Raw genomic sequence first — 26,142 nt, forward strand, 5'->3', positions numbered from 1 at the left:
TGAATCAGAAAACCCAATTTTCCAACACAAATTTGGCATTTTACTGGGACATACCCCATTTTTAAGATTTTTTGTGCTTTCAGCCTCCTTCCAGTCAGTGACAGAAATGGGCGTGAAACCAATGCTGGATCCCAGAAACCTAACAATTTCTGAAAAGTATACAAAATTCTGAATTCAGCAAGGGGTAAAACAACAACTGAAAAAGAAAAATATTGAAATTGAGGTGAAAAAAACAGCAATTTTTCTCTACGTTTTACCCTGTAACCTTTTCCTGCAATGTCACATTTTTTAAAGCAATATACCGTTACGTCTGCTGGCCTCTTCTGGTTGCGGGGATATATAGGGCTTGTAGGTTCATCAAGAACCCTAGGTACCCAGAGCCAATAAATGACCTGCACCCTGCAGTGGGTTTTCATTCTATAACGGGTATACAGCAATTCATTTGCTGAAATATAAAGAGTGAAAAATAGCTATCAAGAAAACCTTTGTATTTCCAAAATGGGCACAAGATAAGGTGTTGAGGAACAGTGGTTATATGCACATCTCTGAATTCCAGGGTGACCATACTTGCATGTGAATTACAGGGCATTTCTCAAATAGATTTTACACACTCTCTTATATTTGGAAGGAAAAAAATGTAGAGAAAGACAAGGGGCAATAACACTTGTTTTGCTATTCTATGTTCCACCAAGTCTCCCGATAAAAATGATACCTCACTTGTGTGGGTAGGCCTAGCGCCCGCGACAGGAAGTGCCCCAAAACACAACGTGGACACATCACAATTTTTGACAGAAAACAGAGGTGTTTTTTGCAAAGTGCCTACCTGTAGATTTTGGCCTCTAGCTCAGCCGGCACATAGGGAAACCTACCAAACCTGTGCATTTTTTAAAACTAGAGACCTAGGGGAATCCAAGATGGGGTGACTTGTGGGGCTCTGACCAGGTTCTGTTACGCAGAATCCTTTGCAAAACTCAAAATTTGGCTAAAAAAACACGTTTTCCTCACATTTCGGTGACAGAAAGTTCTGGAATCTGAGAGGAGACACAAATTTCCTTCCACCCAGCGCTCCCCCAAGTCTCCCGATAAGAATGGTACCTCACTTGTGTGGGTAGGCCTAGCGCCCACGAAAGGAAATGGCCCAAAACACAACGTGGACCCATCACATTTTTTCACAGAAAACAGAGGTGTTTTTTGCAAAGTGCCTACCTGTGGATTTTGGCCTTTAGCTCAGCCGGCCCCAGGGGGGGCAGAAATGGCCTAAAATAAATAAAAAAATCCCCGGTGCCTAGTGGTTTCTGCCCCCCCTTGGGGGCAGATTGGCCTCATAAAAAAAGGCCAATCTGCCCCCAAATGGCCTAAATATAATTTGCCCCCTAGGGGAGCGACCCTTGCCTAAAGGGTCGCTCCCGACCTCCAAAAAAAAAAAAGATCCCTGGTGCCTTCCAAAAAATGGCCCCCCTGGGAGCGACCCTTGCCAAAGGGTAGCTCCCTTATTCCAATTTAAAAAAATAAATAAAAAATCCCTGGTGTCTAGTGGGCGTTTCAAAAGCCGGATTGAAGAGACTTCAAAGGGAAGGAAATTCCTTTCCTTTCCTTCCCTTTGAAGCATGTCTGGGCCTTCCCCACGTGATCGAAAGAGAAATGCTTTCGATCATGGGAGGAGGCACTCTGTGATTGTCAGCACGCGATGCGCGCTGACGTCACAAGGGGGTGGGGGGTGGAAGGGGAAGGGCTTCTTCTTCCATCCCTGCCTTGCGGGTGGGTGGGGAGCACATTCCCGGGTGCAGGACGAGGTGATCTCGTCCAAGGCACCCAGGAACCGGTGCCTTGGACGAGATCACCTCGTCCAAGGCACCGTAGGGGTTAAACTTTCAATGAACTATGTAATAATACCCGTAGTTATTTCTGATGATTGGGATGAAGACAGTTGATTCTATGATGACTGAATTGCAGTATTATAATGTATTTGAAAAAGAAGATGTTTACCAATCTAAAGAGAATTATGGTGATATGTTATGCTATAATTATTATGGGCACCATTTCACCCACAGAGCAACTACCCCAAAGACTGTTTTTAATTACCCACAATGGGAACATTGTCCAACTTCACTACAAGGGAGTTCTAAAACATACTCTGAAAAGATTGCATATTTTTCTGGGCACGATGTTAAAAAATGCTGAGTCATATTATTTTAAATTATTATCGATAAAAATGTACACATATTATTGACAAATACGAAATTTATTTACTCGGATTCCTTTGCTTCCCGGTTGACTATAGAAGGTTATGAATATTGGCTGAAGTTGAATGACTTAAAAGTGTGTGGGGAACTAAGCATTGGCAAATACGAGGGAAGGAAGCTTTATTTAGAACATGCCTGATACCTGTTCAAATGATACGTTTAAATGAAACTGTATAACAAACAAATTGTTTAGGCTTAGCTAAGATTAAGGAATTGAATGCGCCCAGTATTCCTGCCCCTGCAAAATTTCATAAATGGCAAAAAAGTATCCATGCAACTGAAGAATAGCTCGATGAATGGGCCCAGAATGGTACGTTTAATGCTTCATTGTCACACCCTGGCGGGTGGGTATGGTGGCCAATAGATACCAATGGGTGTCATCAACGTTTTATAAACTCCACGGGTGTTTCAAAACTAGTAGGCCGGACCCTCGCTATATATCATCCGAACATGGGGGTCTAGTAACAACATACAGTGTAGGGAAACTATGCCAGCAATGGTTAAAAAGTTCCTCACTAGATGCGGTTAGAGAACATCTCAGTCTCCTGGCTAATAAAACTGATTTACAGGACTTTCTGTTAGTCCCCAGAAAACAACGCAGAAAGCGCTTCTTTTATGAAGTATATAATGAAATTTGGAAGCTTTCCCAACAAGAAGCTGCTGCCCGGTTAAGGCAAATAGACCAAGAAAACATACAGAAGGCATTAGCTGTTGTAGACAATGGGATTAATACCCTGTCTGACCGAATATACACTTTAAATAACATCATCTCTTCTGCTATAGACATTATACAAACAGATATGTCTTCCTTACATCATGGACAGAGTCAACTAAGGTCCATTATGCAGTTGGGTTGGACACTTCAAACACTGAAGGGAGGTCACGTTCCCTGGCAACACGTTAGCACAAGTGACATTCTCTACATTTAACTTAACGCGACAACAACAACTAATGGCTAAGAAAGAAGTGACTTATGTCATGCTAAACATCGAAAAGTTAGAAAAGTTGCCTTTTACTGTGGCTGAAATACCATCTGCTGAATGGTTAATACACGGGGTCATTAATCTGCCTATTTCAATATTATAATTCACGTCCTGTTTGAAACATTCCGGTAGGCAGATATGAAAGGCTGGGAGATAGTTACATCCATGAGGTGTGGGAGCTGCCCTTCTCGTACAAATGTCTCAGTGGCATGAAAGAAGTCTTTCTTAGCGGTAGTAAATGCGAGACTTCTGTCAGCCATTCAATGGTTTGTAAACAGCTGTCCTTGCGCGGGGCGTGTAACGAGTCGGCAGCAAACTTGGCTTGTTATCTGAAGGGAGTTACAGTCCACTTGATTAGACCTATGTTCCAGATGCTTTCAAATGGCAGCTATGTTCTCCTCAATGGTGAAGACTGTTGTGGGATGCGAGCCGGAATAGTTTATGTTGTTTCGATCTCTAAGATTTATTACATGCTGCGGGAGCTTACTTTTTCCTCACACTAGACTAAAAGAGGTAGCTGACATTTGGCCCCATATTGCTACTTCTAATGTGAGTTTTGACAAGTTGAGCAGACTCAAAGCTTTACTGTTCCAAAAACATGTGGCCCTCACATCTGCACGCAAGACCTACGCGCTTCAGGTGGCAAGGTCATCAGCAGAGATACAGTCCTTTTAAGTACTAACTTTCCGAGACACTTTGGTGAACTCGTAGGACGAATATCTAATGCATCCAGTACTACTGGAATCGCAAATTTCTTTAAGGTTGTTGGTTCTGGTTTTGTTTACACCTTCTCCTCCATATTCGGTTTAATACCATCAGCCATCCACTCAATATTCTCCAGTATTTTCGGGGGGATTTCGGATAACTTTGGCTATAATAGGTGGCATTTTGCTATTGCTACTTTTTCTACGCAATGGCAGTCTGGCCACAAGGAGGAATGAAAGCGCTCCCATCAGCACAGCTGTGTCGTGAACGCATGATGCAGTACTTTGGAGCAACACTCCTGGAAGAATTGGAGTGTGACTTGTCTCTATCATTCAGACCGGTTTTGCATTGTGTGCAGCACGTGTTTCAGTGCCTTTGGTGCTCGTTCGAACATGCACTGAAAGTTTGCCTTTCTACGCAGCACTTGCTTTCATTGGACGCTGATCTGTTGATGTTCTCGCTGAAGGTTCATTACGGGACATGTGCGTTGTGGGTGCGTTTGCTACAGGAAGCTACTTATGAGTTGCCCTTCCTGGAGGATGCGGATCCTAACTCATTACAGGACACACCACGGAACGCTGCTGCCTTGGCTGCGGCTCAGGCTATGGAACACAACTGCTCTTTGGTCCTTCTCGGCGATGCCTTTCCAACTTTAACACCTGCCGAAGTGGAAGATTCCCTGTTCTCCATTGTCCCGGATTCAACTGGCAACTTTCAAAATGACTCTGACTTTTTCCGCCACGTTAACATTTTGAATAGTCCTTTCATATATGCTCATGTGTCCTTTAACTTGTCATTAATGACACTTTTCCCACATATATCTTAGGTTGAGTTTTAGTAACTTTTATATTTAGGCTTTGAACCACCTTCAATCGACAAGGGGAGGGTGTTGTGTAGTTATAGCTCCATGCACGTTATTTTAGCATACTAGGCCTGCCGCTGTGCACTTTAACCTAAATATATTTTATTTAGCTTCATTTATTATTTTAACAATAGTCACTTTTGCGGTCTTGTTTTCTTTCCTCTCTATCTAGCTGTTTTTGCCTGTTCTCAAACAAGACATTCTTGTTCACTATGAACTTCTTTCAAGGCTGCAGTACGATAGGTTGCCGGTGAACGTGGTAAAAGTTTTGTCTCTGGTATTCATAGAAAAACACACATCCTTACGCAGGGACATTTTCTCAGAACATCAGCTGTTTTATCATAAAAAACACTTTCTTGTCCAATACACGTTAAAGGGAGACTCCAGCCAGAAGACCACAACTGTTTGCTGATTGCTGAACGCTTCGCTATAGCTGCTTATGCAGACTCCAGGCCTTTGCCTAGGTATGGGGGATGATGTCATCCAAGGGGAACCTGAATGGCAGAATTAGAGCTTAACATGCTGTGCTCTTTATAGCCTAGGTAGGAATTAGTCTATTGACTCTAGTGACAACATGGTAGAGTTATTTCTATGCTTCAGTCTCTTTGTCACAATTCTAATTCTGTCATGCTGTATCACCCTGGTTGTTGCAGTACATGCTTTGCTAAGATGTAGTTTTCTTCATTGCTCTGTTTGTCACTGTGTATGTGAGATGGATGTATTTGAGAGAAACGGATGAGACCTGAGTGATCACGATTTCCCAGAGGAATCAACTGTGTCATGCGCTCGGCTGCCAAATCATCCCTGCCCTTGAGTAGAGATGAGGCACTGCTAGTTAGCCGGAGCAAAACCCGGACTGGGGCGAGAGGTGTCACCTGTAGTGGGTAAGACCCAGTCTCCCACACTGCAGGCGATTCTGCCACTCAAATCCAGTAGTCTCATTAGAATAATGAGAGCCTACGCGACAAACCAATGTTACCATGTTTTAACGGAGAGAGCACTATAGCACTAGTTAGCAGTGGTAAAGTGTGCAGAGTCCTAAAAACAGTGTCAGGAGGGAGGCAGGCAAAAAGTTGGGGATGACCACCCTAAGGCTGTCAGGTCTAACACTGCCACTCAACCTCAAAGCACGGTTTTGAAAATTGTGATAGCCTAGGTGGGGATCTGTCCTGTTGATGGAAAAGAAGACCCTCCGGAACTAGCAGCTTAATTACAGGACAGATGCTCATGCCCAGGAGTTCCAGGGTCCTAGATCCCTCATGGGGCCACTAGGCTTACCTGGTCCAATTTCCTGATCTTTTTCAGAACTTAAAGCAAAGAGGCAGTGGTGGAAATGCACACAGGACTTCCGAGCACTACTCTAGATGGAAGGAGTCTCCGAGATAGAAAGGTGCCTTGGAAAATCCATTGCAGTGCACGTTCTTGGAGGTGAAGAAAAGATCATTAGGCTTCTCCCCATTGCAGGAAGGTGATCTGAGCCACTTCCAGGTGCAACTGCCTTTCATAACCACTAAGTGGATGAGTTTACCATCCTGGTGTTTAAAGATCCCACCAAGTGGTGGGCGGGCTACCTACTGACTTTTCTTGGCAGTCTATCCACTTGGAGAGGTGTCCTGGCTCCTGACACAGTGCACAAGACCCCAACCCCACCTTGCCTTTTGGAGTAGCACAAGGCAGCAATGATCTGTGAGCACTTGTACCAACTGTCCTTTGATGGTGGGTAGAAAAGTCTTCAATGCCTAATGAATCTCCCTCAACTCCAACAAACAGATGTGTAGTTGAGTCTCCTCCACAGACCAGAGTACTCTGCTCACCACCATTCCTTGATGCCCTCTTAAAATCAGCAGTGATGCATCTGTGACCAACATCAACTCTGGACAGAGTAAGGAAAGGGCCTAGCACTGACATAATTCTGTCAGCCACCCCTGCAGATCTTTTGCAATTGAACAAAGTTCCCTGATGTTGTCCCCACTTAAAATTTGAGGTGACAACGCAGAGCCCACATGTGTCATTTGGTATGTTTAGCCAACAACCCCAAGAGCCTCAGAGTAATCTGCAGTGAGATGCAGGACAGAGGCTGAAACCACCAAAATCAAAGCCAGAATTTGCTGCACTCTGCTCTCTGGGAAAGGCACAAAACCATATGGTATCCACAACAGCTCAGATGAATAGAAGCATTAGCGAATAAGTAACCTGTAACATCAGCATTTATTAGTGAATCCCAATGAAGTTAAGAGCTTCGCCTGGGGTGAGCTTTCCTTCAACTGCCAGTCGCACAGGTAGGGGAAATCTGGTACCCAGACCCGAGGAGGTATGCTGAAACTATCACCATCACTTTCATGAACACCCGAAGGGCACTGATAAGCCCAAAAACAGAGCGCAGAGAGCTAACGATTCTGCTGGCCCAGTGTGATCTCCTGTGAAAATAAGCACCTCCAAGTTTCTAGTATCTAGGGTAGGCAGGACCTAGGCTAGTGCGAGTATCTTGAATTTGTCCCTTCACAGGAAGAGGTTGAGAGGACTAAGGTCTAAAATAGGATGAACACCTGTGTCCTTCTTCGGCACAAGGAGGTAACAGGAGTTAAATCCAGGAAGACAATGAGAGGACTAAGATCTAAAATACGCTTGCGTCCTTCTTCGGCACAAGGAAGTAGCAGGAGTTACACACAGGAAAACATTGAGAGGACTATGATCTGCGTCCTTCTTAGGCACAAGGAAGTAGGAGTTACATCCAGAGCCAACCTTCGAGGCCGGCACCCTTTCTATGACCCCTTTAGCCAAATAGACCTGCACTTACTGCTGCAAGAGGGCCACAACAGGTGTTCCTTTGTCAGCAGCCTCAATGGTGATGGAAGGTGTGGTGATGTGGACACAAATGGCATAGTACGACAAACTATTTGGAGAACCCATTTGTCTGAAGTAATGGCTTGCCAGCTTTGGAGGAAATATTGCATTCCGCCTTTAACAGAGTGGCTGTGTGCCAGCAAAGACATACTAAGGTTATTTTGTGGCTGTGGCTGCCAGAGGGGCAGTGGACTGAGCTGGATGTTGTCCCTAATGCCCTGGGTGGTGTTTTTGTGAGCTGTAAACCTCAGCCACTGGATAGATCTGAAAGGTCTACTGGGCTGGTGGAGGAGTCTGACATTGGTGAATTGGGAAACAACTAACATAGCCAATGAAAGTGCAAAACTGATGGTGGAATGGTCTTGTGGGAGCAGAAAGGCTCAACAATTGAGCTGTCTCTCTCTTTAAATCGTTCTACAAGAGAGCATGTTTTTTAGCCAAAAAGATGAAAGCTGTCAAACAGCATGTTCATGAGGGATGCCTGGACATCCCTGTAGAAGAGTCACGCTAGTGCCCACAAGCCAACCTAAACAGTCAGTCATATCCAGCCCAAAGCGATTGACAAACTTTCCTGCATCAAGACCACCCTCATTAGCTGGGTGAGGGACACCTGAAGGTTATCCAGAACAGCTGGTAAACCTTGTTCCACAGTATACCAAAGTGCATGAGAATAGCAGCCCAGAAGACAGCATGACCGGTCTGAGGGTCAGAATGGTGAAGGAAAAGACCACTTTACCAAATGTCTCTATGCATTTGCATATGTGATCAGGCGGAGTAGTATGGAAAGTACTGTACTACCAGGCTTTCTCACATACGGTGTTGAGTGAGAAAACCTGAGTCACTTGGTACAGGGAGATAATGGCGTGCAACTTTCTTGTTAAGTGGCATATCTGAGCAAGGTTTTAAATATGTGCCGAAAAGACTATCCATAAGGGCCTTTCTAAATGGTTGGTGCAGCTCTGTGGAATCCTACCCTGGTTGAAGTACTTTCCTCAATATATTAGTCTTTACTTCCAAGGTAGCTAATTTTAAGTCTAGAACTTCTGACATCCTGTGCAGCACGATGAAAAAGGAACTTTGCTCTTTGGCAGGGCCAGGGGGACAGAAGGCCAGTATCTGGGAAAGCATCTTGTCTACTAGCATCCTTATACTATTCATAGCAGTTTTCTTTGTCATACTGGGAGATGGGGATGGGGGAGGGCATAGTCCAGGCCTTGAAAATTCATAAAAATGTTACAAGACCTGCAGGTTGTGTAGCTTTAATAATATACTCGACCTAACTGTAATGTACTTGACCTGGAAACGGGTCTCAAATTGGGTGATCCTAGGCAAATATTGAATTTTACAATCACCTTTTTCTTCATTCTAACATATGAGTGCACCTTTAAATGTGTGAGTTCAGCATTTCTGCTGTAAAAAAAAGTCGTCTTTTGCTTGATTAAATACACTAAACGTTTGCTCCATGTATAATAAATCTAGCCCACATGTAGGGTAAAATGATCCATGCATGACTTGCCTCTTAGTTTACTAACAGCTGTGCCATCAGGGCAGGAGTGTTTCTCAATTTATGTTAAAACACTCACTTTTAATAAAAATATTACTAAAGCATGATGTGGTAGCGCACTGTCATTTACAGACAGTAAATTTCCAAGAAATATCCAAAAACCTTCCCACTAACTTGCAGCTTTACTGATAAAAACTATATAGTGTATTAACAATAATCTGGGAAAATTGGGTTTCAGAAAACATTTTGTCATCTGCACATAACCAAGTAAAGTGTTCTGACTTTTTTTCATTCTATTAAAATATTATTTTTATCACATACAGAAGTAGGAAAAAAACATTCTTTCACAGTTACTGAAATATGTTTTGAAATGTCTGTAAAGTTAACCTAGTTATATAAATGTGTGTTAGGAAAATGTGGATACCAAAACCTTTCATTTCACATAGGTCAGAGAGTTCATCTTACGAAATCCTGGAACTCTGCAGTCACAAGGAAAAGTATTTGCAGTGCAAGAAGACAAACTAACTTTTGAAAGTTAGTTACTGAGTCTGTGCCATGAAATGTGAGTAAACTCTGGGCCCTCTCATGTGATATGGGCAATGTATCAGAATCCAAAGGGTTGCCCAAAGATTGTGTTCTGGTTGGTGCCAGACGCGGTCTCAGTTGAGGTGGATTCTGCTCAGTCCGATAGCACTATTAGCTATACATCCTCCATAAGTACTGATTCTAAAGGAACTATGCTGCTGCACCAGGTGTGGGTCCCAGGGACATAGCCAGCGCTGATGATAGACCCACTGGCAGATGTCCGACTGGAGGTCTCTGTGGCTTCTTGGAGACTGAATACATGCCAGAGGGAGCCGGTAAAGTGCCAAATATTCATAGCATGGCATCTCTGAACACCTCTAGTTGCTGCAACGGTGTTGATGAACCCAGAAAGTGAGGGTGCACCTGTGAGCAGTTATCACTGGATCTGGAGTTGAGATCACTACAAACAGACTTCTTGAGGGTCTGTCACAAACAGCCCCTCAAGAAGTCTGTACATAGCTTAAACTCAGGAGATTTTCGGGGGTGACATTTTCCCTTGCACATTGGTTAATTTTTTTCAAAAGAGTCTGTCAAAAGACTAAGGAGAAGCTCTGGATTCACATCTAGAGGTGCACAAAGAAAGAAGGTGACACTAGAACGCATCAGTGGCACTTATATGTGGCCCGACTCATCATCACTTTAGAGCGAAAATAAGTTTGCACAGAGGTATCCAACACCACCTACTGGTGTGTTGGAAAATAGTTTTCAAAGTTTTTATATTCAGTCCAGTGCCTAGGGGATATTTACAAGATGATTAATATGTGGTTAAATCTATCTACCAAAAATATTTGCTGCTTAAAGATAATAAGGAGGGCTTGATCATCCTATAACTCCTGAATGTGTGCAATTTAAGGACACTGAACGGTCTACCTCTCCCAGATTTACCAAGTCACTATATTCAAGTCTGCAAGCAAAGTTAGATTACACCTTTGTTTTTCTACCATTGTTGAGCCAGTTTAGTGAGTTTGCAATAACCAGAATCGAAAGTGATCACTTCACTCAAACAGCAGCATTTAGCCGTATGCAGCCATTATGCATTTATGAATATGCATGTTGTATTTCTATAGCGCAAACCTAACGAGAAGGAAACAGAGTCAATCCTCGTCTGGCTATGGGTACTATGGAAGGTTTGGCCGAGATGAAAAAAATTAAGTGATGCCCAAAAGCATTAGACTAATTCTATCTTTGGAAGGAACGATACTTTACCGAAGTTATGGGATGTATATTATAATGGGCAAGCAGAGCCAGATTCAGAAGAGATGCCAGTTCAAGATGCTGACCCATGCCTAGAAGGCCCTGCACAACGAAGGACCCGCATGCAGCAACAAATGCCTGACCTACCACCAACTGACCAGATACCTCTGATCAACTTCCCTCTCCCTCGCAGACACCACACGGATCCGTCAAGCCAACAGCGGAGGATGCTCCTTCTCGCACCTGCCAGCCAAGGCTTTGAGCAACCTCTCCCCGCACCTCAGGACCGCACCGTCACTTCAGCAATTCAGAAGAGAACTAAAGACCTGGATTTTCAAAAGATAATTCCTACACGCAGCAGCATACAACTCCAGTGCCTCGAGACCCCCACAGATGATTTGCCACATTCTGTAAATGTTTGATTGTTTGATGCCATGCAGAAGGCCAAGACCTCTCTACAAACACTCCTTTTCCTGCTTCTATCTATTAGCTTTCGAGGTTGGAAAATTCACTAATCTGACAGATTTTATGAATCAAAAAAACACTCCCTACGATCCTACAGGTCAACTTATCCTATGACTCGAGAAGCAGAATTTAAAGCTGTAAATCCTAATTAGGCCTATGTTACACCTATGTGTGAAAGGTGTACACAGACGCACAGACATTAATCATGTTTCACATTTTATATAGTATCTTGAAACTCTTCAAGCCACTAATTTCCGATTCCTGGCAAAGGGGGCTTTGCACTATTTTTGGGGCAGGAAGTTCAACACATTATATCAGGGTGGAGAAGGTATTTTCCCGATGGGACATCTCTATTGTAATTTAACTGTTTCAAGCCTACCTCATATGTTTTTTTCATCTAGTATCCTTCAACACTTCAATTTGCTTCCTTTTCTATGATGTAATAATAACTGGAATTTAATTTAAACACAAGTTATCTTTGGAGTGTGAGCCGCATGTATAATTGTGCCATGATGAATTAAAATAAGAGCCCTTTCACCAGAAAGTCAGACTAGAACATTTAACAATGTCCACACTTTAGTAGTTGACATCTTTTATACTAAATTTATACTTTTGCTATAGGCGAAAACATTAATTTTATGTGGTCATTAAAGGCCAGCACACAAAGGATAAATTCAATTACAAATAAGTCTACACTATTCTGTACTTGCAAGAAAAGAAAAAGCACAGATAACACGAAGTAGGTCAATTGATTTAGTTATCAAATTATTTTCAAATAATTGGATACAGCATTGCTCTTTTTCAAGGACGATTATTGAAAAGGGATGCATGCTTAGTTAGGTGGTTAACAATCTATCTGTTAATTTCAAGTCTAAGAATATAATAAACATATATTATGAACATGTTTATAATCACTCAGGCAACTGGAGAGCATTAGTTCACCTTTCGGTTAAAAAAAAGAGAAAAAATAAAGCATTCCATGGAAGAAATTGTGCTTTAAACAAAAAGTGACTTGTACAGTAAATTAACCAATAATTGTCTGTTAGTGATCATTTAAAATTATATATCGGTCTCATGCAGTAGGTTACTTCCACAAAAGCCCTGAATTTCCAATGAGAGTTTTTTCCTATAAATAAATACAACTAGTTTAATTTACTCGTATTCTCAAGATGCATGGTAAACAGATGGTATTTAGCAAACTGCAAACAAAGTGTTTAACAAAAAGCAGTACATTTATTCAAATTATTTACTCTCAGAGACCAGCTTTAAAAGGTGAAGTAACATTTACTGAGGATTTAGTTTTGCAATTCCATGTCAAATGGCAAACAAGTTAGTTTTAAGCAGCATCTGTGAAACAGCACATGGGTTTTACCCTCGTCATGGTAAATCAAACTCATTAAGACTATAAAATCTTTACTCCAGGGCAGCTCATTTACAAATATACTATTTATAATGAATGCATTGGTACAGAATGACTTATAAAAAAAGAAAAACAAGGCAATTGTTATATAGACATAACATAATCAACATTACAATAATTCAGATTAAAATTACATTATCTTGTTGCACTGGTTACACATCAGTTTTAGTGCCCACATATCAAACTGTGGTACAGATTCCACAGCAAATGTTCTGTGTTGTACTGATTAAAACCTAAACACAAGAATAGAGACATGATTTTCTCAGCTAGAATAATACAAAAAAGATACTGTACGCAATTTCAGTTTAGGCTTGTAATGATCCCAACTGAGCCTTTTCAGTTGTGTTGTGCAAACTTCTGTCACCTGTACATCTAATTAAAAGCAGGATATCTGACATGCAGATTTAAGATGCAATCAAGGTGCAGAATTTACTGTACAAAATACTCTGCTGCATTCAAATTTCTTAATAAATCACGTCTTAGGCAGTACTTCCCTCTGATAAGATACAGTGATTTTGCCTGTAGCATTCGATACAGAAGACACTCATAGAAGAAACACTGTAGATATGAATATATTTATGTGAACAAATTTAAATAAGATATGTTACAAATATCAAACGCCACACTTTTGCTTAACAACGGTTTCAAGAGAAAATGTAACATTATATGAATGGAAATTTATCCAGGCGCAATAAACTTGCATGGTACAAGTATTTTTTTTGTTCCAACAGCAAGAAACAAAGTGCTAATTATATGAAGGAGCAGTAAGAAGTGCCTGAGCGGTCTGTGTTTATGAACTATTGTTCAATGAACAATACTACATGGTTAAAATGCAAAGTGGCACATCTGAATTAGTATGAAAGGATCGTGCAAATGTTCATACTAGGAGAGCAATCTGAGAAAAAAAAAAATCACATTCACCCTGAACCCTGCTCAAATCCAAAGTAACAAATAGGTGGGGCACATAACTAAAGACCAAACATAAAACTGTGCTTAGTCTGCTGGACATTTCAATTTTTGTATCACGCAGATAATAATTAGGGGTGGTTAACCTTTCAATAAGGATTGCTATTTTGAGCACAGAACGGTGTTCAACAAGTTTGAATAAGTTATGTTGAACCAACCCATCCAGACAAACCAAGTAACCTTGTTAGAAACTGCATTAATAGGCAATCAGCAACCTACACAGGAAGTCATATTTGAGAGAACTTGCCTAAAAAGAGGACATGCTGTAGGAGAAATGGAAAGTTAGGCCACACTAAACAACTCAACTACTATTACATATTTTAGGTATAAATTGAATGCAAATCTAAAAACCTAAATGTGTAGTAAGAGTCACATGGTTAGTGTATTAGGCATCATGTTATTCATCCCAGAAAAAATGGCCTGCAGTAGGGAACACAAGCATATAATCATGTAAAGAATATTTACAGAATAAGGCAAGAGACACCAAAAATTACAAAGACGCACAGAGGAATTTCAAAGAGGAAAATAAATAAGCATAAAGAATAACGGGAATTGCAAAAGTGGAAACTAGAAAAAGAAAATTAGTGATAACTGCTATAAAAACATGTTTCAAGGGTAAATAAACCTTGATTTTCTTGAACCAAGAAGGAGAAAAAACAAAGGCAATTCAAGGGCTACCCTATAAAAATCAATATAAGGTCAGCTGATCCACAGTATGCAAATAAGATTTTTTTAAAAAATAATAAAATTTAAGAGATATAGCTATAGCGTGCTCATAAATGAAATGGCAATGCCACTGCAGTCTCATCCTGTCTTTTTTCCATTCCTGCTGGCCCAATGGCAGTGGATAGGCAGCAGTCAGAGGCAAACAGAAAAGAGTATTGTAGTGCTGAAATGAGTGAGACACAGTCAGTCTTGGAGCAAATGTAACCCCTCCTTTGCCTAACAATCGAGCACTTACCCATAAAGCTTGCTTGTACGTGGAAAATACTTTAGAATGGTGGTGGTGGTGTTACAAAGAGTAATAAATGTCCTGAGGTGGTGAAATACCTTGGAGTCACAAACGGGGTGAACATAGGAAACATTTGAGATTCATGCTCGGTTTCTGGATCATGGAAATACTTAAGGTTCAGCCAGAAGGTAGCAAAATATATTTGTTATGTACAGAGTATTACCATGGAAATAGTGGCTAAAACTGAGAGAGGAAAGGAATATTGATGGTAGTCCCAATGTCACTGAAAGGAGAAAACTAGCCAGTACATTACAATAATGACTGTATATTGGGAAACCTATGCACTGTATGAAGAACGTTTTTTTTTTTAGTTTCATAGATAATATTGCATCCAATTCATAAAAAAATACTAGAGTCAAGTTTTTAGGTCATTCTGCACTTGCATGAAGTCAATTAACTAATATAATGTGAGACCTCAATTATTCCAACTGCATTAAGATGCTATATTAGCTTTAGGCACAATCTTAAGCAATATTAAACAGAGGCACGCGTGTTGGGCACCATGACAAACTCTATTTTGGTTATGTTTTTAAGGAAGTAACATACAAAAATAAACTAGCTAAACAGTGCTTACTAGCTGAAAATTCAAGATGGAGTCTCTAGCATATAAAGCTGGGCAGGCAGCCAATTGTGGCACACAACGTTACAACAACCTGGCGTACTCTAGCTGATAGCAGCAGGTCTGATAAATACAATGTGGAGATTAGCTAGAGATTACAGGTTTATTGGAGTCATTCTGAATCTTGGGCATGTCGACAGACAGGGAATTTAAGCAATCAGCAACTAAACTATAGGTGACCAAAGTAAAAGTAAAACTCTCAGATATAGACTAGAAGGTCCAAAGGACTTAAAAGGACTCTCTGTTGAATGACTTCACAGTAAATCCCCCACCGCCGCCGCCCCTCCCCAAAAAAGAAAACGTATACCAACATCAACAAATAAAGGGACATTTTGAAATCCTTATTGTTGGTGATGCTGGAATGGGTATGGATAATCGGGTTTTTAACTTTTCCTTTTTTTTTTTTTTTTTTAAACAAGCCTTTCTCTGTGTGAAGAAGGCACAAAAGTGTTTTATATCTTTGTGGTTGAAGGAGCATGTTAAATGAGCTCTACAAATTGCACAAAGACCTAAAACGTCAGAGAAGAAGACAAAGATTGAAGACCACAAGTATAGCCGAGGAAAAAGGATACTAAAATGATTAATTTAGTATTGTTATTCACTATGTAAAAGTCTGGGCCAGAGACAAAATAACTCATGCAAACTGATAAGAAAAACACATCAAAGAGAAACCCTAGACAAGAGCCTTCAAGCATTTAGGAACCTACTTACTTAGCCAGGATTACTTGTGCACTTCAACAGGATTCATCTCACCTCTTTTGACCATATGTTATCTCCTCATATGCATTTTAAATCTCACAATCACAACTCATGAAACTGCTTGAAATTAAGATGACGTCAAATAAAAGTTTGAAATGGAACCAGTAGACCTGAGTGCCTGTGAAACGGATGCCATATTCACCTAATACCTTGAATCAGACTGCTGTATTCCCAATCTTATTGCAGTCGTATCACATTTTACCACAGGATTTCAGGCCCTCCCGATTTAACAAGATAATTATCTAAAGCTGTACCCTACTTCTCAGTGGTGGTAAAGACGGTTTGTGAGCCATTGCTTGTATAGAAAGTTTAAAGATCTTCCTAGAATGTTAGTTTAGGATCGGGGAATGAGTTTCTTAATGGCAGGATTACGAGCATACAACAATTCATCTGCAGTTGCAGGTTATTTTTCTTTTTGACATCCTTCATATAGTAACCTGACTGAAAAGCAGGTACCAGGAAAACACTTTTGAGACCTTCAGCATGTCACCTAGTAGATAAACTGGCTCATAAGCCACACTGCAAAAACAAGTTTTAAAAAGTATCCTTTCACAGTGCTTTACAGAAGAACAGTCTTTGTGGAATAAAGGATATATTGTCTATTACTTACATTTCCTATAGCACATTAATTTGAATCTTGATGACTGATATATTATCCTTCCAGAACCAGTGCAAACAAATGGATTAGTAGTTTCGCCTATACAAAGTTTTATGCAATTCTGGGCCTCACTATAATCAACTAGTGATTAAGTCGTCTTTGATCCAGGCTTGCAAGGGGCATGGATATATTACAAAGATTAATTTACCAAAGTTTTGAAGAGGTAACAACCAGACACAATGTGCTATTAATGTATGTGAGAATTCAGCACTGTACACAAGTTTTAAGCATTTCACCTGCCATTAAATGTTGTTCTGGATCTCAAATACACCAGGAAGACAGGCGTTTAAAAATTGTGAACGTTAGGAGCCACAATTTCCTGTGTTTAAAATCCTGGAAGAAGTCTTCCACCCAATTTGGTCCTTCACAAGTAGGCTAATGTGGTTAAATGATGTGCTCTCTGGCTCATGACCTGGATTGACGGCTCAGAGCTGTTTATGTGGTGCTTAAACCAGAAACCTATTAGACCTGCATTTGCACTTTAACAATATCTTATTTTTTTTGTCAATTACGGATGCTCTGCTCCTTGCATAACTCACTTTGTCAGCCGGCACTGGGCTAGTATTTTCTAAATATTATGATACCATTTCTAGCTTTCTTTTTATACTGAGACTATGGAAACCCGGGCAACAGTTTAGATTATCAATAATTTACAACACTTAACAATTCTCTCCTTGAGGATTGGCGACTAGCAACCATGTTATCTGGATTACACCAGCCACCATTGCTGTAGAAATGGAGCAGACAGCATCTTTACAGCAGAAATAGACTACAAAAAAAAATGGGCTGGCCTGAGTTTTGGTTAGCCCCAATGGCGGCTTTGCTGGAATCGATTCATGGGTGGGTCCATTATGTTGTTGAAAAAAAAAAAAAAATAATGCATCACTGGTATACAGTATGATTCTGTCACTCATCATCGCTAACTTGCATTTACTTTTCTCCCATGAACAGTGAATAAATATTCAACAGGGTATGAAGCATTAATCAGTTTCTTTGTCACTTAGTTTGGACATTTGCCCCTGAAGGCATGAAAACAATGCTACGTTATTCCACATTTGCATATGGACATATACAGCTTTTTGCAGTTATGTGTGTTTGCGTTGGTATTTAAAGTGGCATATTACACATCGATTGAATAAATGACTTTACACATTTACACCACAAGGTAAAAGGCTTATGTTCACCTTGCTATGGATAGGTTTGCATTCAAATGTGCTTACTGTTTACTATATAAAGCATCATAATAAAACACGTGAAATTTGAACATCACATTATTTTGACCATAATGCCTTAACCATTTAAAAAAACTGCAATAAAATAATTAACTATGAACAATATTTGTGAACATTTAAGACACTTATAAACCAAACAATATTACTAAACAAAATGCACACTTGTTATTACACGGTGTTAGTGAAATCCTTAAAATGTTTCTTAAATGTACAGAGAATTATAATGTAATTAAGGTTTTTCTTCTTCCTCACAAATGCTGGAAACAAGAAATAGCTTCTCAATGTGAGAAAATAGTGTGAAAAAAACCTTTGAAGCAGCAACACCGCTTTTTCGTTTTAAAAAGTCAACTAATTTTCAGCTATACTTAATTCTTGCATTAACCTTGTACAGAACAGTTGCGACTGCTGGTTCTTCAGGTGTGCTTTCTTTTAAGAACCTGGCAGGCTGATGGAGACAAGTTTTATCTTGAGCTAGGGGAAGGGAACTATTATTGGAGACATCTGAATAGTATATTGAGAGCTTGCAGAATTAATTTTGGCACACGTATCAGAAGTCTTGATCTGTAGTACTTACAAAGTGAAAGCAACTCGACTGAACGAGCAATCAGCAACACTAAAAGACAACTAAGGAGAAGGGACCGGTTTGATGCTCCCTAAAGTTCTAGTAGCGAATTGTAAGCCAAAAGTGAATAATTCTGGCAAAAAAGCCTGCTAAATCCAACTAAAGCAATCCGTTAACATTACTTCCAGAGGAAAAAACAAAAAGTGGAAATACGAGGGATGCAACCTTTGCAGTCCAGCAATTGGAGCATGTGTGCATCGAGTTCGGTTTTCTATTTGTGGTTAAGATCACACCCGAACTTAAAATGAGCATATTTACACATACGTTGTAATACTTAACTGTTGCAAACTCAAGGTGAACAGGATACATTTACTAAGCAGCAATAAGCAGAAGCACACTGAACTGCTACAGGCAAGAACACGGTTTCAGGATAAGTGCCCCATTCAATATTTGCATGAAGGCCTTCCCACAGAGTATCATTTACACAAATGTGGGCAACTCTTGTACTTAAGACTTCGATTTCAGTCTCCTAGAGTACACTGGCATTCTTACAAACCCCCCTTAAATCAAACTACACCAATACATCCCAAAGTCTTAAAATCCTAAAAAAGACCTCAACCTGGTGAACACACCACATACAATCTTCCGATGGAACAACTTCACAAACAAAATGTTCCAAGTCACAATGAAGCAAACTGGCTATACAATGGCCAATCAATACAATGAATTGTCCACCTGGATCAACTCAGTCTATTACGAGTGCCCTGAATTTTATTAAGCTACGTGCATGTTACACTATGTACAGCACCAAATTATACACACCTATAGTAAAGATCTATCTTTTTATTTCCCAGAACACAACTTCAATACCTAAATCAAAGTGGAACTAGGAGCCTCATAGCACAGTAATAGGGAGCCACCCTACGTTTTGCATGTGATGAAAGCAGACTCATCCATCCAGCATTAGAGGTCTATGGGGCACAATGTCAAAGTGAAGTAATTTAAGAACTGTCCAACTTGTTAAGCTATAAGATGGCGTTTGTAAAACCAATACCTAATTCACTCTTTGTACCCTCTAAGTCCACCTACGTTTGGAGCTTGGGCAGATGGATATCACTCCAACTGCTAAATTAAGACCTGCCCTATACTGGGTCCACCCGTGGGGTGAATCAGTAGTTACACCATTAAGAAAAGCCTCACAAGAAGTCCTTAGTATTGCAAGTAGTAATCATTGGGTTGGGTTAGGTATACCATTAAGCTGCTTGGAAAACTAGATATTTTAGAGAGTTGGACTTCCCTGGAAGCTGTTACCACTAGTGTAGTTTACAACGGTGTGTGTTTACACACACAAAAAATTGTTCTGGAGTTCATCTGCAAATCCACAAAATGGCAGGACGTCTGTACCCAATTAGCTGGATGAACCTGTAGTGGCTACCATTTTGTACTTCATACATAGGTTTGGCATTTTATATATGAACTTTTAGAAAAAATTGCCGATGGTGCACAATCCATTTTCTGTTGTTCTGTCAACGTACTCCAATGCCAGGACCAAATGGCTAAAGCAACTGCTGAATAACCAGGGTGTTTGGAGGGTGAACCCTGCAACAGAGTTATGGATTTTTCACTTTTGTGCTAGACAGCTGCATGGAAGCGTATGAAACGCTTGACCACCAACTAAAAATAATTTACACACCCTCAGAACATAACCTTAATTAATGTGAAGTTTTACATTAACTAACATGTTGGAGCTCATTTTCTGATCTATGACTTAAGACTGCAATTTTCATGCTTTGTAATGTATATTTAGCATTTGATTTTAGCAGCGCTACGATTTAAGGGATATAAACAATAATCCTCAAATGTTTCAACAACGGCAGATAATGGAACGGTCTAGAAACAGGACAAGTAAACCCAATAGGAAGCACCCTCGATAACAGTAGACAAAAGGTTGCAAGGTGTAATATTTATGAGCTTCATATTGTACTGTAAGTTGTTGTCATCCTTAAATAATTAAAACTCCCTGCTCTAAAAGAAAAAGATACTCATCAGAATAATAGAGTCTTTTGTAAAGTTTGGGTATTCTAAAGAGAACACCAGATCCTTTGGTATACCAAGAGGGTGTGTTAGGAATGTTTGCCTGACAAAGTTTAATTTAAACCATTCATTAAATTATCACATCTTTTTGAGGATAGATTATATACCCTTATAGAGAGACCAGATCCAGTCCCTGTATCACAATATGCAGAGGGTGCAGTGAGTCAATGACACACCAATGATTCCCTAAAGAAATGTAACTGCAAATATGATTAGAAAGATCCAATAATTGTTGGCACCAAATTATAAAATAACGAAAAGTAGGGACACTGGAGGAGATTCATGATCTTTAAGTGTTCTCCACTAAATTCTTTAAGGAATTAAAACTACTACTTCACCTATTCGTTTATCAGCAGGAAAAGGCCAAGAGGTCCATATTTTATTGTACAGGGTCCCTCCTTAGATACAAAAGAAGGGTTGAGAGAGACTACATAAGGAGATCTGCAGAACTGCACAGAGCTAAAGCAGTATCAGTGGCCATACGCAGTGATGAATCACAGAGCCATGAACACCCTTGCAACTTATATTCAGTGAAGCATCTATTTTTTGCAATTAACCTTTTGTGTTACCAGGCCACCTGCAATTTCCTACTAAGGTCTGAACAGACGTATAAAGAATATGCAATTATGCTTCTACAGCAAGTCTGAAGAAGAGAAACTTTTGAAAAAAAATTGTGTATGAAATTGGCTGAAGAACTTAGCTCATTCATACATGTTTGACATTTGCTAATGAAACTATGTCTTCAATTTTGGCAGAATCACGGTAGTATTACCTTTAAGGACATTGTTACAGTCAAACATGCTTGGTGGGGCTGCACAGACAATTAAGATGAAAAGAAAGCCGAAAGGTTGGATGTACTGAATCTAAGAATGCAGTATCTAATATTTTTTATTTCCCTCATTCCTTGTTCAAGATGGCTACCACAATTACAAGCTCCCAGCAGCAGTTTTACGGGAATGCTGGTGACAGACTTTCCACAGAATTACAAAACGTTTAATTTGTATTTAATTATAATGCTTATACTGTCAAGACTCCCATTAGACCACATAAAGATGAGGGACTTAAAACCTACATGCAGCACTTCTTTTATAAAAGTTAGCAATATTGATTATGTACAGTTTACAGATAAGGAGGAAGGAGAGGGGGGCATTATCTTGACCAATCCCTGAAATGGCATGTAAAAGCATCTCCTTTGAAACTGTAAGCAACAATAAAGAACACGATCATCAATACCTTTAAAATGTCGAAATGAACAGAATTTACACTACTTTGAAATAATGGTACTACCGGGTTACCTGTGTCTTTTTCCAGGCCTGGGCTTTCATTTGGCAGCCTAATGCAATCGGGGCGCTGTAGTCTTGGACTTCTTCCACTAAAACCATTGAACCAGCACAGCTAACAAAATTCAGAGCCCAGAAATGTAAACTGCTTCTGTGATTAAGTCGAGTCCTGTGGCCACACCGACTCTACACATTTCTGAAATGTGCTTAGCTGACTCCTGACTATTTTTAAAAGGTCAACAGGGTCAAAAGGAATCAGACCTTAAACACAATGGCGTCGGCTTAAGCAATGGAAATATTTACTAAGGGGGAAAACCAGGCAGCTGTATTTTACATAATGCTGAATTTGTCAACACCAACTCTTACGCTTGTTTCTCCAAGTACACGGCACAACACATTTGCCTTCCAAAGCAAGGCATGGTTATAAAGAATAAAAATAACAAACATCAGCAAAAAGGGTTCAAATACGCCACTGAACTTAGCAGATTGTTTACCATGTCTGGGTAAAACACCCCCCAATCTTCTGCAATTAAAACGCACTTCGTGATACAAAGTTTTCCCATTTAAAATTCGACCTCTTAACTCAAATGAAGCATCGCCACTATTACCCGGAATACCTGCACTGGCCTGAAAAAATGAACATATTCTTGCTTGGCACGGTAGTCTCCTGGAAAGCCTTTAGCTTTGCAAGCCATCTTTCAAAACCTTACTTCTGCTGGCATGAAACAAAAGGAGGTGGTAAAAAAAAAAAGTAGACGGAGGGAAGCCTAGTGATTGAAGAAAATGCCGCAGTGATGAAAGAAAAAGTGCATTTAGATCAGCAACAAACCACCGGGAAAAATGTCACACGCACAAATGTTCCACTAAGGAAGGGTATACAAAGCAAACCGATGTAAGTAAGTACGCATCCAAATAATTCCAAATATACATTTTTACTTATTCTACAAGCCTGGTGAGGCAGCTGCTTCAATTGCTCAAATATTCTGTTAAATAGCATTTGCAATAGTGATAATGCATATATGTCTGGTCACTTACATATTCAATAGCCCTATTCGCAATGAATGCGCACATTCTCTCAAATCCACTGTAAATACCAGTAATTATCTAAACCATTCAACTGACTTTCAGAACTACAGAAAATGCACCTTCGTTGCTCTCTTTTTTGCTCTATGCTCAGGTAAACTTGGTCGTTTTATATTGTGCCCATAGTGAACGGCAAACTAATTTAGGAAAACACAAGAAAACATTTCGATTGATTTTATAGATCATTCAAACCTGCAACCCAACCGTTCATAAGAAATGTTATATTTCCGCATGCAAGGAGTTTATAGACTCCTTGCAGTCTCAGCCTAAATGCGCACGTTCCTGCAGATCTATGCAAATAAAATAAAAACACACTTTACAAAAAAAAAAACTGTTGCAATCGAAGATCTTCAGCAGAAACAATCTAGCTACGGATGATTAAAACAGAGCAAATCATAACCCATTAAAAACAATCCAGTGATTTACTCCGACTGTAAACAATATAAAAAAAAAAAACACCATTATTGTTAAAATCTAAAAAAAATAAATTAAAGGAAGGGGAACTGGAAACAGGGGTCTCAGGGAAAGTGGGGGAGGGGGTCAGAACACAGCCCTACGCATGTCCATAGCCAACCATTGATTACAAAAAAGTCGATCAACCGATACCAAAACAACTAATATTCTCTCCTAATTACTGTTGAAAATGTTGGCATTCTTTTTTAATCAAGTAAACTGGCAATTTTAGATAACTCGTTAGACAAAACATCCAGCAAAGAAAAAGTGGATAAGAATTATTTCACAGGATTAAAAAAAAATCGAAATGGCTATGATTCCTCTATTAGCAGAAACACAATGTAGCCTTAATCAATTTGCCTTTTTCATTTCATAAAATATACACATATATGTATACATAAATATATACACAAATATATGTATATATGTATGATACTTTAACATTAATGCAGGGTTTTTTTGTACAGTTTAAGTGATGTCCATTTTGTGTTACACCATGGCACGGTAAGGACCCTGCATTTTCAAGAACTGGATGATGAAGGACGGTCCTCCTGCGACAATCTGTGGTGGTAGGTGGCTAAGCGGGCAGTTCTCAATACTCATGATTGACAGTTTACTGCAGAGGGCCAGCTCAAATGGTAAAAGATGTAGATTGGGGTTGTCATTCAAATACAGTTCCTCCAGGTTCTCCAGTGTACCTTGATGAAACAGAAAGAAAAATAGCTGTAATCTGCTTTGAAACCGGTCTTAAAATATTACAGGGTGTTCATTACAATCCAGTTAGAGTAAAACATTTAATAGACGTGTATATGTATAAATCAGCTGCACCCAGTATCACACATCCTCTGTTACCCCAAAGTAAGCCAATTACAGTTTTGATTTGGCAAGGTTTTATTGGCTTCACTTTTTTCACAGAGAGTAGTGTGGGTCATAACAATATAGATGGGAAGATGTGACAAAATCACCTCAGTGATATTTAATACCCTTGCCAAAGAGGCAGGAGATGACAGGAGGGCTCCGTAGTAAAGCAAAGACTTTTACAGTTATGTGCAAGTGAATGCGACTGCAATTCAACATCAATGAGTGAACTCAAAAACCACGTGGGGTGACATTTGAAAAATAGCAGAAAAAAACCCCCAAAACAACTGCAAACTAAGTACGGTCGTCGTATAAATGTGAGCACGAGGTGGATCCTGAAGTTGGTCCTTGTCAGGGATTTATATATAATTATGTGAGTGGAAATTCAGTGAACAGCAGTATGTAAGATAATAATAGAACTAAGGATTTCCCGTGGCCAGTCACGGCAATGTTGCCATCTCTACCTGAGCAGTCATGTCAGACTTCGAAAGGGAGGTCACCTTTCGTGGATACTCTGATCTCAAAAGATTTATCAGAACTAATTATACTGCTAGTTTGTACTGTAGCTAAACTAGTACTAACAATTCAAGTGCAAGATGGGACACCTTGACGGATAGGATTATGAATGTGCAGATAATTTTATATGGCATGAACTAAACTCAGATAGCAGACAGTGATCAAAACCAAAAGATGGTTTTCCAAGAGGAGCAACAACTCAAACCTTTTGAGACATTCATCAGTACTATGTGTGAAGAGAAAGCAATGTGGACAGATTAAGAAGAAGGGAAAGAGAATACATTCTCTTGACTAAGCCAATTATATAAAATATCTTCAATAAGCTGAAGGGTCCAGAGGAGATTAGACAAAGCACTGTCAAAGCCAATAGATCTTGTGTAGAAGACCTGTTGGCTTTGCTGTTTTTTATTTTTTTAGCTATGCTAAGCATCATTGTGAATTCTGGGTAACATGGCTAAAAAAAGATTTTGAAAAAAACGCAATGATGTGGGGACACCACATCTTTTGTAGGTGTGCGTGCTTATGTGGACAGTATGCATGTGTGCGCCTACAAAAAGGCCATGTAAATAAATAATGAACAAGTTGGTGGTGGTAGTGGATTAGAAGGGGAGGTAGGTGAACACATGGAGGACGGGCAAGAAGCAACAGGAGGGAATTAACACAGGCATAAATAGTAATGTGGAGCATGGGGCAAGGCAGAAGCACACTGGCAAGAGGGCAACACAAGTCCAGGTGGAGGAGGCAAGAACATGGGAAAAGTGCAGGGGAGGAAGAAAAAAACAGTTCCCTAAAAGCAAACAGAGGAACCGTAGAAACCAGGTAATCAAAGATGCTATGCTCCATGTAGGGGACAATCACAAGTTTGACAAAAAAGCAAACAAATAAAAAGCAACCAAACAAGAGCGACAGGAAAGACAACCAATTGTGTATGTTTTTAGTAAGACCACAATAGGTTTTTGCAACTACACCAATTGAGAAGTTTGGCAGCCTCGAACTAAAGCAAAAAGTGCTGCTAATATCAAGCCTGCCTCAGTCAACTGCTAATGGAGTTAACAGTTTGTGCTAAAAAAAGCTGGTGAATTAAGGCATTCTAGGGAGATGATTTTAATAGTGCAAATAAAAATAGGTGAATAAGGAAAACGTTTACAAAACATTGTTATAGGAAAATTGACCTAAGTGTGACTCTTCATGCGAAGTTGACTAGTTATAGGGAAGTTAAAAGAAACAATATTTTCCAAGGCTATT

The 26,142-nt window shown here is 39.8% G+C and overlaps 1 protein-coding gene across 4 annotated transcripts in view; it reads right to left on the reverse strand.

The window, feature by feature from the left end:
- Positions 1–12,598: 12,598 nt before the first annotated feature.
- The window catches only part of SHOC2 (SHOC2 leucine rich repeat scaffold protein), a 401,285-nt gene continuing 387,741 nt past the window's right edge, over positions 12,599–26,142 (reverse strand). For all 4 annotated transcript variants that reach the window (XM_069239398.1, XM_069239395.1, XM_069239396.1 and 1 more), the window contains one exon: positions 12,599–24,221. In XM_069239398.1, the coding sequence (XP_069095499.1) occupies positions 24,013–24,221 (209 nt within the window). In that variant the 3' untranslated portion in view covers positions 12,599–24,012. The remainder of the gene's footprint in view (positions 24,222–26,142) is intronic.

Source organism: Pleurodeles waltl, chromosome 6 (assembly GCF_031143425.1).
Source record: "Pleurodeles waltl isolate 20211129_DDA chromosome 6, aPleWal1.hap1.20221129, whole genome shotgun sequence".
In the NCBI taxonomy this organism is placed as follows: Eukaryota; Metazoa; Chordata; class Amphibia; order Caudata; family Salamandridae; genus Pleurodeles; species Pleurodeles waltl.